We start from the raw sequence: 18,733 nt of genomic DNA, 5'->3' as shown, positions 1-18,733 counted from the left end.
TGGCGTTTTGATTAATATGTCCAATGTCCAAGATTTAATATACAGTATTTCTTCTGCTTTCACACTAAAAATTATTTATTCCTCTGAAAGATTTAAATTCACATTTTTCCATTAGCTGGGTAGTGATTTGTACTGAGCAGAAAGGGAGAGTTACGACTAATCGTCCATTTCAGTAGTACAGCCCTCAATTTGTCCCTCCCTACCCCCCCCTCTCCCCCACGATCCTGCCTATGGTCATGTGACATCAATATGATCTGTGGTATCGTCATCACCATCCTGGGTTGAAAGGTCATCGACAGAGCTAACACTAGATGCTACTGTACTTGATTGTAAATGTGATGTGCTGGTTCTGTCGACCCCACCCCATACTTCTCTCACCCCCTCCCCTTCCCCCACCATGCTGACTATGGTCATGTGACATCAATATGATCTGTGGTATCAGCATCACCATCCTGAGTTGAAAGGTCATCAACAGAGCTAACACTAGATGCTACTGTACTTGATTGTAAGTGTGACGTGCTGGTTCTGTTCAAAATGAATCTTAATCTCTCACTGTCTGTCATCGTTAGTCGACTACTGGAGCCACCCAGGTCTATCCTCTTGGTATATCCTGCAAATGATGGTTAAAAAAACACAAATTCCATAAAATAATTACTAAATATGAAATATTCTTTCAGTTGTTTGGCAGAAATGATTATACTCATTGGTCATTTTTGAAAGAGCCATCTTAAACAACATTTGCAATTGTTTTGTTCTATTGCCAACAATTTTCAATCCAAGCCTATATTTAAAGTTACAACTGGTAGAAGACCCCACATAATATAATAGGACTGCTGATATTTAGCCTGTTGCTGTGTCTACTTATACATAACTATAGCTGTTGTTGACATATGAGGGGGAGGGCCTGAAGAGAATTGGGGGCTACATGAGGTCCAGCCCAACAGCCTGGGTCCTATAGGGGGCCAGATGGGGGTACAATGTATTCTCATTATAAGAAAACTTTTTCATGGGCCCAAGGATGTACCATGAATTTCTGATGACTACAAACGGGGCCCTGTGATAAACTTGTCCTGTTGGTCAGACCCAAGTCTCGATATCCCAGTACGTCAGCCTTTAATAATGGGCCGACCATCAAATCCGTAGAATATCATCTTTGCTTCTCCATTTCTATCAGCAAGATACCTTCCCACCAGTTTCTCGCTTAGAAACATTTCATGTCAACTAAACACAACCCACAAAATACACTTCCACAGTTTCATTTCCCTATAATACCTTCTTGGGATCTCTGCAGGGCGTCGTAATCAATTCTTGGATCCTCCGCACACCAGAGCCTCAGTTTTTTTCTATCTTTCTCCGGACAGGTTTCAAACTGCATCATCTTGTATCCGGGGCATTTCTCAGCGTTTGCTAGATTTTGGATCAGGTTACAGATGGTTGGATTGGAGATGCCGAAGAATTCTGCACCGGAGCCTCGAGTGTCGTCCACCATTCGCTTCCCACTGCAGAATAGATTTATAATTATTAATGATTTATTAGTTAGTCATTGTTGCCAATCAGCTTTGATTAAGACAAATTATAACAAAAATTACATCTATTTAACTTATTTTGTTTCTTTTAACAAATTCTAATTTTCCAAAATCTTCATCTTATTAAGGTAAATTAATATTTTTCAAAATCGTGATCCTCAATGGATGAGAGAGATATTGTGGAATCATGAAACGGATTAAAATAATACTATTGCAGCAGGCTTGGCTCTACCCCAGCTTTTCACCAAACACAAAAAAAATTAAAATATTAATACAAATTATATGCTAATTTATACCCTAAATATGCCTCAGTTTGCACCATTTGTGGCCCCCAATTTTTTTTCTCCCTAGAGGAGGACCCTAAGACCTCTTTGGTTGGGATTTGGCTTCAAAAACAACAGGGCCACACTCCTTTATTAAAATCCTGGATCAGGCCCAGATCAGCATTTGGTAATGTTGTTAGGGTGGGATGAAGGACAGTTCGAGTGTGAAGCTATTGGCATATACAAATTTCCTGAAAGAATAAGTTCACCCAAATCTTAACGGCGGTAAGCTCTGTTTCCCGGCCGGGTGTCTCCTCTTGCTGAGAGGTGCACCCCAGTTTGTTTTTGATTGAAATGGCCTGCTCCCTGGTACGGATGGGGCTCAAAACTGGGGGGTAGGCACTGTTTCCTCTGAGGGGTGTCTCCTCTCGAAAGGGTAGCATGGGTGCGGGCAAAAAAAAATTTCAATTGCTACAGTAAGAGGTGTCAGAAATGGAAAAGGTTCAGAATTACTGAGCACAGTATATGAACAATTTGTGAATGGTCCCTTTCAACACTCTTGACAAAGTTAACCAGCTAAATCAGAGAAGACAATTAAATCTTTTAATTGACATTAATTATGACGATCATTAAATATCTCAGCAGGGCGACATTGTGCATAGTAAAGGGCCAAAATCACCCAGAAAATACTAGAAATGAGAAAAAGTTCATCACCTGGCTCTGTTGACAGCCTCCATTAATTTCTGATGACAAATATTGATGTTTTCACCTCGAAAACTCTGAGCCTCTTCACCTTCGCCACTAATCTGAAACTGTGAGGTGAAAGAATAACATTCGATGTTCAAGATTATAAATTATATTTGGCATGAACTATGTAAAAGGGAAAAATAAATATTTACAAACTGAAAATTTTACAAATGTAGAAAAGAAGCTTAAGAAATTTACACTGCACTGAAGCAAAATCAAACGAAGGTGATTATCTCCACAGACCAGCCAGACCATATCCTGTGAAACTGGGGAGCACAAACAATTATTTCCTATGCAGGTTGGCAGCAGTAATGCTGCAGCTCTCAGCTTCCTCAGTTTTGACACCTAAGCAGTTTATAACTAATCCTAACGTTTAAGCCAGCTACCATCTTCAGAACACTAAATATTACAGATGTTTGTGTCTTAACGTAATTAGCAAACCAAACACAAGACACTATTAATATGTATTTTTAGTATGAAGCATGTCATTGTACACATGCAAATGCCTCAAGACAAAGCCCATCAATATCAAACACATACACATCAACAGCTGGGACTATTTATTAAACATACCTTAAGGGCAGGTATGTAACACTTTTGCACACTCTGCACACAAGAATCCAGGAAGAATTTATCATTCTTGTAAAATTGATAACCCTCATAGCAAGTTAATAACGACCTTGTATGCGGGAAAGAGTTTACTCCATAGAATCTTGGGGAATATGAAATTCTAGTCTCATGACCTGATGCATCTGGTGAGTGATACCTGACTGCTCATTGTTTGACCACATTTTCTTATCTTGAGTAAAGTTTTGTCACCCCATAGCTGAAATTTTAAGGGTTGTCGTTTGGTCTGAGAAGACTTTCTAGTCACACAGTAGTAGTATCTTTGCATTTGTCAAAGGAAAAAAATTAATACTAAATGCACGAAATGCACTTGGTTTTTCCTTCCATTTGACATTAATGTTTTTGAAAATTGTCACTTTGCTATTTCAATGACGTTGTTGTCTGAAAGAAATTCAGTAAAGCTTTCTTCCAACTTTTATATTTCCAAAACTTAAGCAAGACAAATTCCCATGATGTTTCCATGTCATATAAATTTAAATTGAATTTTAAGATATTCTTTATTTGATTTTCCCTTCAGGTTAATAATTAGCTTGACACATTTTGACTCACCACTGGAGTTGGTCCACCATCGAGAATCTTGCATATGTACCACATGGACTTGGAAGGGTCCTGGTAGTGGGCGTATAATCTCTCGCTGGAGAAACCAAGGGTGTATATATGGCTCTTGTCATGATATCTGGGCCTGTCAAATTTTACTAGACCCAGATTGTGAACTCTGAGGTTTGAGAGAACAATTGGAAAAATAGGTTCACCTGTAGGACAAGAAAAGAAATTAGGAATAATTTATCCAGTACAGCTAAAAGATATGCACCACGGGCAAATTAATGCACGAATGCAAATATGTATAATGGCAAGTTTTTGCATAATCTTTTATAATTGTTAAAATATAAACTTCTACCGCATAAAATGAGAACACTAAACTATTTCCTGACTTTGGACAAAAATTTGCAAAGAAGCAAATGTATGAAGTTCATTTGCTGGAACATAATTTATAAAAATAAATCTTTAATTAACAAGTCCTTAATGTAGTGAAGCCTGCCACTTTCAAAACACATATTTTCTCCTTTACATAAAAATTTGTGATTTTAATACTTTCTTAGCATTTTTCATTGTCTGTTAATGCTTGAGCATTTATCCAAAATAGCTCTGGAAATTTTATTCCAACTATCTCCCTTCAAAGGTCATGAGAATGACAAAATTGAAGGAGAAAATGTAGCATTTGTTAATAACAATGTAAAACAATCTTGAGCAATGATTTTTGAATTAAACATGGGCGGCTATCCATGATTATTTTGTGCTCATTCTGCTGTTACTTTTCGTTCTTTGCGGGGGGAGGGGGGCAGATGGGGGTGGGGTTAGAGGACCATAGGGGGGCTTACCATTTGTTGAATTGAGAGGTATTGGAAGCATATAATGCTTTGTCATGGACAGTGTCTGTAGTTTCCTTCTCGGTGGTTCCATCTCCACTGGGTTGGTGTTGCCTACAAGGAAACAAAACCAAGCAGTTATACATAGGTACTGTACCAGGGGCTGGCAAGATATGCAGATCCTCTAAGATGGGGCTAGCTCAGGTGCTAAGTGAGGGGTACATTCTTTGTACCAGCTCTCATCATATGAATGCAAAGTTTGCATAAACAGCTGTTCAAAACAGTACACAGTCATACCTTAAACGGACTATGTAAAAGAGAACCAGCAATTTAATGGAAGTGAAATTGATTCAAAGATTGGTTCCTTCAACTGGTGACATGATAGCAATGTTTGCAACAAAAAGTTCTTTTAAAGACATGACATGTTGTTAAGTTTTAAATCAGCATGTCAGCAATTGTGGGCTCATTATTTATGTTCCCTTTGAAAATATTGACAGTAAAACATCAGGAGGAAACAATGTATGCCGTTTATTCTTTATTTTAGCTCATTCAAGAGTTTTACATTTTACTTTTTTTCATTTTGCCACCACAAATAATCACGGCTTAAGCTTTCGTCTATTACCAAACACTAAAGGAATTGTACTATTAAGGAAAAAAACAATCTTAAAATTGTTTGGCTGTTAACTTAAATATGAAACCTGTAAAAGCCACACACAAGGTATAGAAATAACAATTCCAAGAGGTAATTTTTGTTGAGACTGAATTTTTATTTTCTGACCTTTGACTTTCTTGTTCCTCTTATGTCTATGTTTGTTCCTCTCCTTCCTCTTCTTGGAGTCCTTCTCCTGCCTCCGTTCCACCTCCCTCTCAGGTTTCCTGGTCTTCTTGACCTCCAGCAGGGACATGTCTTTCATCATCGCCATGTAGCTGAGCAGACGGTTCAAAAGGAACCGCCTCTCTGTCTTGGCGCGAGATAACTTCTTCTCCGACTGGGCCAGCGTGTCTGCGAGGGCACCATTTTCCTGGATTGGGAGAATGAATAAAAAAAATGTAAAAAAATGTGGACTCTCTATTTTCAGAAAGAACTTCCCTAAATACAATTAAAGTAAATTTTCATGAAAAGATAAACCATCAAATATATATTAATATATAATTTTATGCTATAGCAAGTTACAGCTAATATAATCATAATAATAAAGGCTTATAAGCACAAGTACTACAGAAAACTGTGTTCACTGTTGTGCTGGAAAACAACTAATATGCAACTTATATAGATGATACGAATGAAATAAATATTCTATTTGCCTGTTCATCTGAATAATTTTCACTGTTGCTCTTGGGCCATAACAGTATGTCAAATCTACTGGTCCCCTGGTCCAAACACCCTGGGTGAAGCCACAGTCTTGTTTGCATTTATATACCTGGGTGAAGAGAGGCCATTGACACTCAGTGCCATGCCCAAGGTCTCAGTGTAATGGTCCTGCAAGTACTCATATGTGTCATCCTTAGCTTACATGTCCATCGCCTGATATCAACATGTGACCACAAATGCTCTCAGTTTGATTCATTAAGTCTGCGATGGTCACTGTCAGTCAGTGTGTATCAGTGGCAAACTACACAGAAACCAATGCAGTTATTGGCCGTGCGAAGAACATTTTATATTAAAACCAATCGAGAAAAATTTTGGTGGCAGGGAAGGGGGGATGCTTGGATCCTGACAGCATCTGCATCTTATGAAGGAATACTTACAAAGACCAGCTGTTTGGCAACTCTTCTCATGTAGAGGTAATTTTGTTTATGTCTCTGCTTGGGGCAGGGGGCAGGGGGAGGGGGATGCACAGATTCTGACAGCATCTGCATCTTATAAACGAATACTTACAAAGACCAGCTGTTTGGCGACTCTTCTCATGTAGAGGTAATTTCGTTTGTGCTTCTGCTTCCGAGATCGCTGTTCCTGTACTAAAGACTGAGATGAATTTCTGGCATTTGTGGAAGTCATCGCTATTTGTCGCTTGACTTGAGCTGTGAGTTCTTCAGGAGTCTAACGAGAAATAAAATAATGTACAAATCAGGAAGAAAAGATATATAGGTTGCTACAAGAAGAAAAGATATATAGGTTGCTATGGAAACGATCAAACGTTTACTTTTCTTGGTTTTAGTTATAAGTGAAGCTCTATCTTTGAATGATTCTGTACGTTGACCTTATAAACCTCATACTGCATTTTACGTTTAGCTTATCAACTGCAAACTGCATTTACGTTGACCTTATAAACTATGAATTCTGAAAAAGAAATGTGTTTAACCTCTAAGCACCTTTATGACATGTAGTCTACCCAACTTAAAGACTCAATAACTCCTATATGGAATAAGGTTTTGCTTTGGATACCCTATTACAAAGATCTTTAACATAATCCTACAGCTGATTGGGTAAAAAGCTTTTAATTTTCAAACGCCACTTCAAGAATACAAAGCAGTTAAGATGGCTGAACGTAGTTAACCCTCCCCGATGTTATCGTAACAACATTCAGCCCTTACCACGAGTCTGTAAACTTGACCTTTGACCTTCCTGAATCTCTTACTGCCTCGATGAAGGTCTTTGCTCAAGACAGACTCCAGACTCGATCTGGTGTTACTCCTCAGAATGTCGAGGTCTAAAATCCTTTTCCTGATTTCGTCGATGTGTAAAGGTCCGTTACTTGCTTCCAGGATTCTCTATTGAAGCAAATGAAAGATAAATTAGGAAAAGCAAATAGTACCAACTTGGAAACCTGGGAGGAAATCCTCAATAATTTATTCATAGAGAGATAAATTAATCGTAAAAAAAAAAAAAAATGACATGAATATCTTGATTTCCAATGAAGTCATCACCAGCACTTTTCTTTAGAACTGCAAAGTGTCAGCCCAAGGCACTAATGGTGAAGGGATTCAGCCTACATGTCATATGATGCTTTACAATGACCTGAGGTTATGTGTGTAGGTGACCTTTGATCCCAATTGTCTGTTTTACAAACACCTGAAGATATGTGTGTAGGTGACCTTTGATCTCAATTTTCTGATTTTTTGATAAAAAATGAAAAAAATGAATCAAGAATCAGTTTTAAGCAATGTATATTGTATTTACACCATGTACAGTATGGTAAACAATATGAACAGTACTTCAAAAGGTAACTGATCACCTTAAAGGTAACTGATCATTTTAGAGGTAACATCAGTTTGGCAAATTAACACAAATTACATTTATATGAAAATGGAAATGAAACATCAGGTAAAACTAAGACAAAGTGATATTTACCCTAAAAGCTAAGATTTTGGATCAAAAATGCAAAAGTATTTTAATTTTTTGGTACAATTACTGAAATCGGCATTCCTGATATGGACACGAAAAACCTAAGCTTAACTGGCCATGAAAGGGTAAATACTATTTTGCTTCACTCAGGTAGCAATAATCAATAACAAACTTCCTCTTTAGAAAAGAATCTACTGTTGTAGTATGAATCTACTGCAGTATAAATCTACTGTCCACTGTAGTATGAATCAACTATAGTATGTGAACCTACTGTTAACTGTAGTATTAATCTACTGTAGAATCTACTGTAGTACTGTGAATCTAAGGTCCACAATATTATTAATCTACTGTAGAATCTACTGCAGTATAAATCTAATGTCCACTGTAGTATGAGTCTACTGTAGAATATACTGTAGTTTGTGAATCCACTGTAGAATCTACTATATATGTGAATCTACGGTCTACTGCAGTATAAATCTACTGTCCACTGTAGTATGAATCTACTGTAGAATCTACTGCATTATGCACTAGGTTAACTAGGTCTGGTAAAGAAGTCTTCATTAAGCTGAAAAATAATACAAATTACCCCAAAGTCAAGAATAAAACAAAGTAATCATAAAAAGACAGTGAAATACCAGACTAATTAGATCAAAACCTTGATTAATAAAGAAAAGAAAAAAAATCAAAATTAAGGCAGACCAAATTGACTATATTAGGTTCTTATATTCCTAAGTTTTCTTCTTTTCTTCTGGAACTGACAAAATAACAAAGCTATTTACTGAAGATGGATGTCATATCGTCCCCCCCCACTCCCCCCCTGTCATTGGACTGATGCAATCCAAAATTCTTGAAATACTCACCTGTCAGGTAAAGCTGCAAGCAGAAGTCATGTAGAACTGAGTACAGTACATGTCTATTGGGGTGTTTCATTATTATATATCTGCTATTCATTTAAACAGACTCTAAGCTCACTTATCACACACAAAACATACAACATACATACCAGCATATAAATCCCCCCAAAAACCTATTACATCAGAGCTGGTTGGAAGACTACTGTAGTACTGATATGTACGCAAGAACTCATCTTTCGGCCTCGGGGGAACAAAACCCCAAGAACACACAAATAACAAACCTACGGGGAGGAATACTACCAGAGTTTCATGCCCACATATTTGTTACACGATTAAACAGAGATTTATGGATATATACTGTATATTGACATGTATGCGAACACTGTATATATATATATATGCAGTATGTGATAATTGAGTTACATTGACAAAGCGAGGTTCTGTGGCTGTGTTAACTACGAAAACCTTGTATCAATAGTTACCCAAATGAGGGGAGTTTTGTAATTAAAGTGCATTGTTTTAAAATGATGTTGAATTTCATCATAACATTTGTAAGAAACTTAAGTACAGTGTTATTTTATACCAAGTACTAATAAATACACACTCTACACATGTACAGTACACACTGTACATGTATGTACTGGTTAAACATTCATTTTATAGTATTAAAAGTCTTTTAATTAACTGAATTAAACCAGAAGCAGACAGTACATTGCAATAGTATTTGTTTATATGACATTGAAATCTGCAGTATTGAATTGTATGACCTTGAACTACAATACGCAGGCTCAAATTATACATGTGGAACAGCACAGTTCAGGCAAAATCGTTTTTTGTAAAAATCCCAAACTTGAGGATTGTTCATTTAAAAATATTAAGGCAAAATACCCTCCTGAAATTTTTTGTACAAACAGGGTAGTACTGTACTACTATATTCTCTTCTAGAAAAAAATAATGAGATTTCTTCAGGGTGACGTGAGATAAATCATCCAATTTTGAAGCAATCCAACTGAAATTTTCAGAATATGCTTATTTCATGGTGTTCCAAGTATACCATGAATTTGGTACTTTTTGAAAGAGGTCAAAACAAAATATACTCCAAAATTTGGTGATTTGATATAGAATGACCCACATGTATATCTCTTTTAATATTCAATATATCGCAATTGTCGAGTCGTAAATTTGAGTAGATATAAAATACACAAACTTTTGACTTGAGTTTCTAAAAATAGGGCTAACACACTCCTGAAAAATGATGTTTAAAGAAATATTGAAATTTATCCACAGGCCCAAATTGGATCCCCAATTAGGGCCAGAAGTGAGATTTCTTTGTTTGAGGGCGCTGTTCTTAAAACGTACGACCCGCTTGACTTTTTTGGGCACTTTTCTTGTACAACATCCAATGGACAAGGATCCTATGCAAATTAAAACTCAAAGATGCCTTTGTTTGTGAATATAGAGCACACTCAAGGTAGGGCCAGAAAAGGCCCCTATTTCATTTCTGCCATTTTAATTACTGGTTACGAAAAATTAAGACCTTAAATTTTCCTCAAAATTAGCTAAATTCGAAGACTGGTCACATGTCTTTCACAATATCTGCAATATCAGACATAAAATACTTTACAAAGATGCCTCCAAACTTGAGGGAACATTTAGGGCTCTTAAAATGCAACCTGGATTTGGTTGCTAGGTGTGGCCGTATCCTAGCAACCATAAAGTTTTAAACAGCTTTTTGCCCAAATTCATCCTTTGAGACATGTGGCAAGACATCATACACCAGTCTCAAACTTTAGGCAATTTACTGGACAGTATACAGTAAAGAGGATTTTACCATTTGCCAGTAGGGGAAGAACAAAAGAAAGGCAATTGCACTTTTCTACCGGTAGACATTAAGAACATAACCTGGCAATACGTTGCGCTAACTGATAAAGCCAATGTTACACATCTACAGTACAATTCAATCCGTACCCAAACGATTCCTTGCTCACATAGCCTGTATCATTAGTGCACCAGGAATGATGCCATTATCAAGTTTGCAAATGAAACCATAGTACATTACATAACAGAACGCAGATATTCCTGCATTATGGGATGCAGGGATGTGCTCAGGAATATTTCAGTGCGGGGTGGATTTGTTCAGTAGGGTGATCCACGTCCAGAGGGAGGGGTTTAAGGGGTAAAGGTGTCCCCCTCCCCTTTGGAAAAGTTTTGCAATTTGTTTCTATTTTCCTATTCTGAAGCTAACTTTTGTCCCAAGTATTCACCAATATTTTGGTAATTATGGTAAAATTTGTTAAAATTAATCATCGAAAGTAGTGGCGGGTGGAAATGTTTAAAATACTGTTTGTTCTGGGCGGCATTAAGAACTGCAGGGAGCAGGGAATGAAAAGGTAGAAAACCTGCAATGAGGAGTGTTTTTAATAAATAAAACTAATGGAAGCTGACTGTTCATGTACAAATATTACAAGGTTGGGTGAGAATGATGCAAAAGTTTCAATGGAAAGCTGAAGCTTTTAACCTCACCTGAGCAGCATCTAGCCATCCAACTCCAGACTTTTCTTTGACTTCGGGTACCTTACGCTGGCTGACACCGACACTGCTGAGGAAATACGAAAACCGAATGAGAGGTACCTTACACTGGCTGATACCAACCATCTTGAAATATTATCAAAATAAAACTAAAGGATACTTTATGATAGCTTACAACAACACTGTTGAAACAAGATATACCCTCCCCCCACCCCCCCCCCCCCCTCCAAAATAACACAGTTAAAGTTGCTTTGTGCAGTGTCTTCATTTAAGTCAATTACAATCTTATCTTTAGTAAGATTCTGTTTGTTAGGTTGAATTGCTCACCAAGTACAAAAAAAGGCTGGGTAAAAATTGATTGAAAACTGTGTTTATCTCAGATTTAACAGTATTAAACTGACAAGAATAAACTTAAACACTGCTGCAGTAGCAATGCCCTATCCTTGATGCAGAATACCCTGCAATGCCTAGAGGGGTGGGTGGCTGTATTTATGTTTACATAAACATTCAACTTTGTTTTCATTTATGGCATTGGATAATAAATGGCCTCCGGGCAGTTGCTGGTTGATGCTGACAGTACTGGTAGGTCTATCTTTATACTTGTCTAAACATCATATGAAGGTGGTTATCCAACTAACAGGTAATTAAATACCATTTGTTTCTATTTTGAATATGTTTTGCTTTATCCTATGTATTCAGCCATCTGTGAATGGACTCACTGTGTAATTATAAATGCACGGATGAAGTGAAGAGCTGAAGTATAACACTGTCTGTGGTGCAGAAAACTAGCTGTGAACATTCAATATATATATATATATATTGTAGGTGGCGCTGTTCATAAACTGGTAATATCTAGGTATCTGATATTACCCATTTTTTTGGGGCTTCCAGGATCCCACGTTATGTCATATTTTGTAATGATAAAATGAATATTCCAACTTGTTGTCCAATTTTGTTAAAAATGAATAGGGATGCACCGGATCCAAATTTTTGGATCCGGCCGGAACCGGATTTTGCCGGATAGTACATGAAATCCGGCCGGATAAAATCCGGCCGGAACCGGATTTTTTCATTACACAAAAGAAAATCATTAATAAGAAGTAGAGGTACTATGAAACAAGGAGCAAATCTTAGGTGAGGTATACGCATATTATAAAGAAGGTGGTTTTGTGGAATTTAAAAAAATTCAGACGTATTTAACCATATAAGAGATTGTTTCACACATAAATATTCAGAGAAAACATGAATGCCAACAATAATGGGAAAGTAAAGATTCAATGGAACAGTATTTTCACTGATAAGTATATGAATGGTCTATTTTAACTGCACAATATTAAACTGATGAAGGCTGCAAGAAATGATTTCACTGAAACTATTTTTTGTATATAGCTTCATATTATTACAGTAGTTGTATTACTTTGATTGATCTTTAGAAACAGTGGGTCAGACCATTGAGAAAATTAAATTGAACATGTTAAACCTAATTTTTTCCTTACTTTGAATGTTTTTATTAATTTTTGGAAATAGTTTACATAGATTTAAGTTAATACCAACACCTTTATAAGGAATAATTCAGGCCAGATTTTGAAAAAGATCCAGCCGGATTTTGAAAAATATCCGGCCGGAACCGGAACCAGATAATTCCTCACTATCCGGCCAGATAGTCCGGCCGGACTGGATATCGGGTGCATCCCTAAAAATGAATACAACATTTTTTTCTTATACATTTAAACAAACAATAGTCAGTAAGGTAATTATTTAAGATGTCCAAGAATGTTGAGATGCATTCAGCTATGAATTTCATAAAATTGATCTGTCTATGTGATATCATATGATAAAATTGACTAAATGGGATGAAAAGCTATATTTTTCTGAATCCCTATTAACACATAATGCTTCAGTAGAATGTTTTATCAACTAAAAATTGGGTTTGCAGACAACCTTGGCAATATTAACATCTGTAAAAGTTGTAAATGTTTGTGTCATTCAATGACTAGAACATGAAATGATGATTCTTACCTTGCTGGGTGGAACTGAGGACTAAACCCGGGCACAGAGTTGTACATGAAACCAGGTGAGAGAGGGGTGGGGCTTGGGGACTCCATGGGTACCATCGTTGGACTGAGAGCTTGAAAAGGCAGCTGGAAGTTAGGATGGGTCGGCATAAACTGCAGAAAGGAGGAGAAAAACAAAAAAATCAAAGAACCAATATAATACCCACGTCATCTATTTGGGGTTATAACAAGAAAACATTTGTAGTTCTCTTAGTTCGATTAAATAATCAAGCAGAGAGAAACAGAAAATCTCAACTTAGAAACACGTTAATAAATTTTGATACGGCAAATAGACTTTTAGCACTGATTCAGAAGCTCATGACAGTTGACATTCTCTGTCTTCTGTGAAGATTTATCACATCTGTAAATTGAATTTCTGATACTATTTTTTTTGCTTTTGATAATTGTCAACCGTATGTACCATGACCACTTGATAACAATACATGGCCTGTTGTTACACGGACAGCATAACTTCTCATATCTGTACAGATATTCCATCCACCCCCATCCCCCCCCCCCCCCTACATTCCAAATGCTCACACCTTACAATACTCGAACCATAAAACAATTAACTATGTAACATACTGTACTTACAGTGGTAGGTTGATGACCCATTGGTGACCTCAACTCCATCATACCAGCAGGAACCCCTGGGAAGTTTTGGAGTCTAATACTATTCGGCAGGAGGGAAAGAGGCAGTGTAAAGGGACTATGAGTGGTAACTGGTCTAGGACCCAGATCTCTTGGATAATGGTTAGAAACTGGAATAGCATTGTAGTCATGTCCCAAGGCTTGCACAAACCTCTCAGCTGGAGATGGAGGGGGATGATTCTGAGGGGACATGGTGGAAGGTGGGACCACCGACATGGTGGTCGTTGGAGTGTGGTATGCGTTGGGAGTGTCCGCCATGAGGATCAAAATTTATGATCAACAACACCTGCTGAAAAACAAAAGTCAAAGCAAAATTTAATGATGTTTAATATCGACAAGGTATGTTATCAGGGATGTAAGTGCAGCCCCCAAAAAAATACGGAAAACTATTCGGAGACCCCGGGTGAATGCCGTCCTAACACATCCTACTCCTAGCTCTGACTACTTACATACTATCGTTATGTTAGGCTAGCTCAAAAGTATTAGCGCTAACACATCCTACTCCTAGTGCTGACTACTTACACACTATCGTTATGTTAGGCTAGCTCAAAGTTACGAATACGTCGCAGCGAACTCCGAAATAAAAAACAGTCTCACATTCGAATGCGATCACGAATATCAACTATCATATGCGTATCCCGTAGATTTCCGCCGCTCACAAATATCACAAGCTTTAATTCCAAAACTTATGTCGAGCACCAGCAGTTAAGAAGATGTGAATTAGGCAAGGTTTTTCAACGACACAAATGAGCTATGGCGATTTGAAGTTCGCACGTACGCAATGATGTGTTCACATGGCACAATGTTGTACATTGCAATGCGATGTGTAACAGGAAATGGTATTTTGGTTGATCGATGAGTGGAAATTGAAGTTAGCTTGCTGCAACGGGCCAGGCATTTTTGGCGCGTTGTCTTTGATATTCGTACAATTTTGTAGAAACTTTAATGGAATTTTAAAAAAACCGGATTTCCGTAAAAATACGGAAGACTTACATCCCTGTGTTATACAACAGTGGAGAATAAGGAACTCTGGGGGTCTAGACTTATCATTTTATTTGTAAACACACTTCAAATTCAAATTTTATGATTAAAAGTATATAAGATGTATATCAGTGAGCAGAAGGTAGGCTAATTATGTGCAATATAATATAAATTCTTACAAAAAATATCAAAAAATATGCTGTTTAACAAATTGAAAGCAACTAGCCTTACTGCCTCCAGCATGTCTCACTGATGGTAGCACTTTACCCTTCAATGGTGATGCGATCTTGCTGTACATACTTTGTGAGAAGACATGGCAAATGGATTCTTTGGTGAATTCCCTCCCCTCTCCCCACCCCCCAGGCTTCATTCTCCTAGTAACATACCAAAACATACAACTTCCTCCTACTCAAGGGCAGTACATGCCACTGAGGACAACTGGTCCAGATTGAAACTTTATATGTGGTTCCAGAACTATTACCTACATTAAGAAATAACTGTACACATAAGCATAAAACAACATGACCGGCATTTTTCTGCCTCTGATGTATGGTTAATAATGTGTTCTGTATCAGCTAATCCAACTTGTCCGAACAACAGACTAAGGCCTATGCGGTTAAAATAAGGATATAATCAGGCCAACACATTTCTAGTCATTTGGTTAAAGACTGCGCCAACCCTACTTTTTGTTTTAAATCTAGTGTGAATTTTAGGAGTTGCTCCATGATTGGACAACCTTCAAGGAAAATTTGGTCATCTGAAAACAAACAAGGTGTTTTGACTAGATCCTAAAATTTTAATCCCTGAAATTTGTTCCCAGTGATTAAAAGGATATCAAAACCTTTGCCAAAAAACTTTATTAGCAGATTGATGGTCATCCTTTAGCTTGAAATATTTCATTTTGGTACTTTTAGATGACTTAAAAGCTATCTAGCTTTTTCATTACAAAAAAAGGATTTTATTTCCTGGAGCTAAATCATATACCTTTCATATAAGAAGAAAAAAGAAAACAAAATCACTGCAGTATGCATTTTGTTCCAACATAGTTGGCCAAAACATCAGATCTAGATAATGAAAAGGTAACACCTAACCATTCACTAATAACCTTAGTAGAATACATCATTAAATCTGGGTCTAACAAGATACCTTATTCTATCAGACTAAATGTTATTTTCCTTATATACATTCTCATTTAGAAAAATATGGATCACAACACTAGATGATGAATTTGAAGTATATTATTAAACTCAATTACAATTACGTGGTTCAGACAGCCTGGGGGACATATATATTTGGATTACATATGACATTGTAAATTTTGTGGAACTTGCAAGCAGTTGATCATCCTAAACTGTTCACACCCTCTAAAATCAAACTTTTAATGAACTGTAGACCAATAGGCCTTAGGGTAAGGTTAGGCAATGTTTATCTTTGTCATGTCAAATTTCGATTCATAGGGCAACCCTAGCAATGCACTTACATAATATTTTATTCTTTTGCAAATATAATGATATGCATATTCACCTTTTTTACTGGAATTTTGATATCAAAGGTGATTGCTGAGAGTTTCACCAAAAAGTGATAATGAGGCCTGTTGGCTGTAGAATTTGTGTCACTAGCATCTATGTGTAACTGCAAGTTAGGCTAGGCTACTTTAAAACGGCTAAATAGTAATGTCAGTGCTAGGCTTAACTTTGGTCTACGTTATCCAAGGATGAAACATAATAACTTATTTCATTACAGAACTTCTTTATATTAAAGAACATGTTAGGCATATCTATTATTCTGGTAGTGGTAGCTCACAAAGCCCGGAATCTATACGTATATGTCGCTCAACTACTACCAATGCTCTTTTTGGCAGATGCAATTGAAATACCAGGATTAGGAGTATGGGAACAAACTGTTACTGAATTGTGAAAATGCAAAGATAAGGGTTGAAATTAAAACTTAATGGTATATCTTAAATCACTCCAGGTATCGGTTAACTACTATGGCAATACTAACGTTTTTAAAGCCAAAAATTTGTCCCTAGTCTTAGCTTTCGAGGTCCCTGGCGTTCGCCCGTAGTGTACTAACAGGAAACGACGATAAAAGTTGGGTAACATCCCTAAAAAGCGAGTGTCTCGCGCACATTCGTAAATATTAAATTTTTAGTAAGGTAACAAATATATTTGAAAACATCTTTTTAAGTTTTCTCTGTATAAATGTTATTGTATATTAATTTTATATTTTTAGTCCTTTTCATTAGGCAGTTCTAGTATTAATTGTAATGGTTATATGATTTTTATATCAACTACGTACAAATTACAGGGGAAAGCTTTGCATTTATATCACGAAACACTTACGTCGAAACTTAGACAAATTCACGGGCAGAAAACGGGGACATCATTTTCTGGCGTGAAAAGCAAGGCCTGTGAAGGGTGGAGAAGTGGGAGGGAAGGGGGAGGGGGAAGCGGACGGGCAGGGGAAAGAAGGTAGGTTAAGAAGGTGGACGGCCGGAAAAACGGTGGAGTGAAGAGTGGGAAAATTGAGGGATAGTAATGAGAGAGAGTATAAGAGGGCGCAAGGGAGAGCCGGAGAATTGAATTTTGTAATTATGACAGATTCTAACGGGCCTAGCACAATTTGCCTGTTTCCGGCTAAAAAAACTGTTGAAGAGTTTGTTCATTTGGCAAGGAATGCTTCAAAAGTCAATTGGCATGCTGTAGGGATAATAAGAACAGGCTGAACGGAATGAAAATGGCGTTAACCTTGAATATGAAAATCAGACTGAAGAAAAATGCTAAAGCGGTATAGGTTATATTAGCCTCAACCGCTGAGTGGTGTGTAAGACGTTGAACAACACAATTTTATTATGCAAAACATTTGAAGAGAGAAAAGAAAAAGACACGGATCACATGAATTATCATACGTATATCACTATTCGCATTTATTAACACCATCGCAAGCTAGTACTGAAATAATTGTTCTTTTCCGTTACGACATAATTCTGGTTAATATTCTTGTAGAAACCGTACAAAAATACTGCTTTGCCAGTCTTAGCCACATTTTAAGTCAGATTTGTATAATCGTTCACGGGACGAAGCCTATGCAATAAATTAGCCTCGATTTAAGTGTAGGCGGCTTATATAGGCTACTGATGAAATTTATCGCTGTAACCATAAATTGTGAATCTTTTGGTTTTCATTAAAGAAGAAAGAAATGTTTGCGAAACGAGAAATATATGCATTGACTCAATTGACTTGGTAGCCAATCTTGTTGATGTGTGCATAGAAGTAAAATGTAATAGCTTTATCATGGACAAGGGCGGCGGAACCGGGGGGGGGGGGCACGTGCCCCCCCACTTTTCCTCAGGTTAAAAATGTGCCCTTTTTCTACATAAAAATTGAGGTGTCTCAAGTTAGCAATTAGAGGCCAGGGAACCAGAATGAACACTCGGGAAGGGCCGTTTCCGGCCATCTGAGGGGTTTGTAAAACCAAAAATTTTCTTGTACGCTCCGCGCCAACCGATGGTGGCGCTCCGCTCAGATAGTCGTGCATACAACTTTGCAAATCCTGGCTACGCCCCTGACTTTTAATGAATTTCTGTCGGTCAAACTCAAAGCTATTTCGAATGGAAAAAATTTAAGATATATTAACAAGAAATAAACTCTACATTAGCAACTAGCATGATTGCACCTCATTTTGTCTCAAAAGAAAACTTGTTCCTTGTTTCCCAATTTGTTCATTGGATATTGCAGTGCTGTATGCATATTTTCCTTGAGGGGGGGGGGGGCCTTGATGGAGTGATGTGTATACGCAAATAAGATAATACAATAAGAGTTATAAAGGGTACTAAATATAAGGCT

The 18,733-nt window shown here is 37.2% G+C and overlaps 1 protein-coding gene across 3 annotated transcripts; it reads right to left on the bottom strand.

Moving 5' to 3' along the window:
- Positions 1-374: 374 nt before the first annotated feature.
- Positions 375-17,026, bottom strand: LOC139977447 (uncharacterized). Of its 3 annotated transcripts, none has more exons than XM_071986786.1 (12): positions 16,890-17,026; positions 13,848-14,193; positions 13,219-13,367; positions 11,194-11,269; positions 7,066-7,242; positions 6,410-6,571; positions 5,309-5,552; positions 4,543-4,644; positions 3,713-3,915; positions 2,504-2,601; positions 1,273-1,499; positions 375-610 (listed from the first exon to the last, which is right to left on the bottom strand). In XM_071986786.1, the coding sequence occupies exons 2-12, from the start codon at positions 14,160-14,162 to the stop codon at positions 411-413; spliced, it is 1,953 nt and encodes a 650-aa protein (XP_071842887.1). In that variant the 5' UTR covers positions 14,163-14,193; positions 16,890-17,026; the 3' UTR covers positions 375-410. The 3 variants fall into 3 exon arrangements, with proteins under 3 accessions (XP_071842887.1, XP_071842889.1, XP_071842888.1); XM_071986788.1 differs by having other exon boundaries at positions 11,194-11,266; XM_071986787.1 differs by having other exon boundaries at positions 13,848-14,190; positions 16,890-17,005.
- Positions 17,027-18,733: the final 1,707 nt, after the last annotated feature.

Source organism: Apostichopus japonicus, chromosome 12 (assembly GCF_037975245.1).
Source record: "Apostichopus japonicus isolate 1M-3 chromosome 12, ASM3797524v1, whole genome shotgun sequence".
NCBI lineage: Eukaryota > Metazoa > Echinodermata > Holothuroidea > Aspidochirotida > Stichopodidae > Apostichopus > Apostichopus japonicus.
The sequence above is the reverse complement of the archived record's forward strand: the minus strand, read 5'-3'. Positions and strand labels throughout refer to the sequence as shown.

What these genes read in the sequence shown, in the direction of transcription:
- LOC139977447 (XM_071986786.1), bottom strand. Translation starts at nt 14,162, where the DNA reads ATGGCGGACACTCCCAACGCATACCACACTCCAACGACCACCATGTCG. An exon ending in CCTCAGTTCCACCCAGCAAG is followed by an intron (nt 11,270 to 13,218) that starts GTAAGAATCATC and finishes GTATTTCCTCAG; the next exon opens with CAGTGTCGGTGTCAGCCAGC. An exon ending in GTCAAGTTTACAGACTCGTG is followed by an intron (nt 6,572 to 7,065) that starts GTAAGGGCTGAA and finishes ATTTCTCGTTAG; the next exon opens with ACTCCTGAAGAACTCACAGC.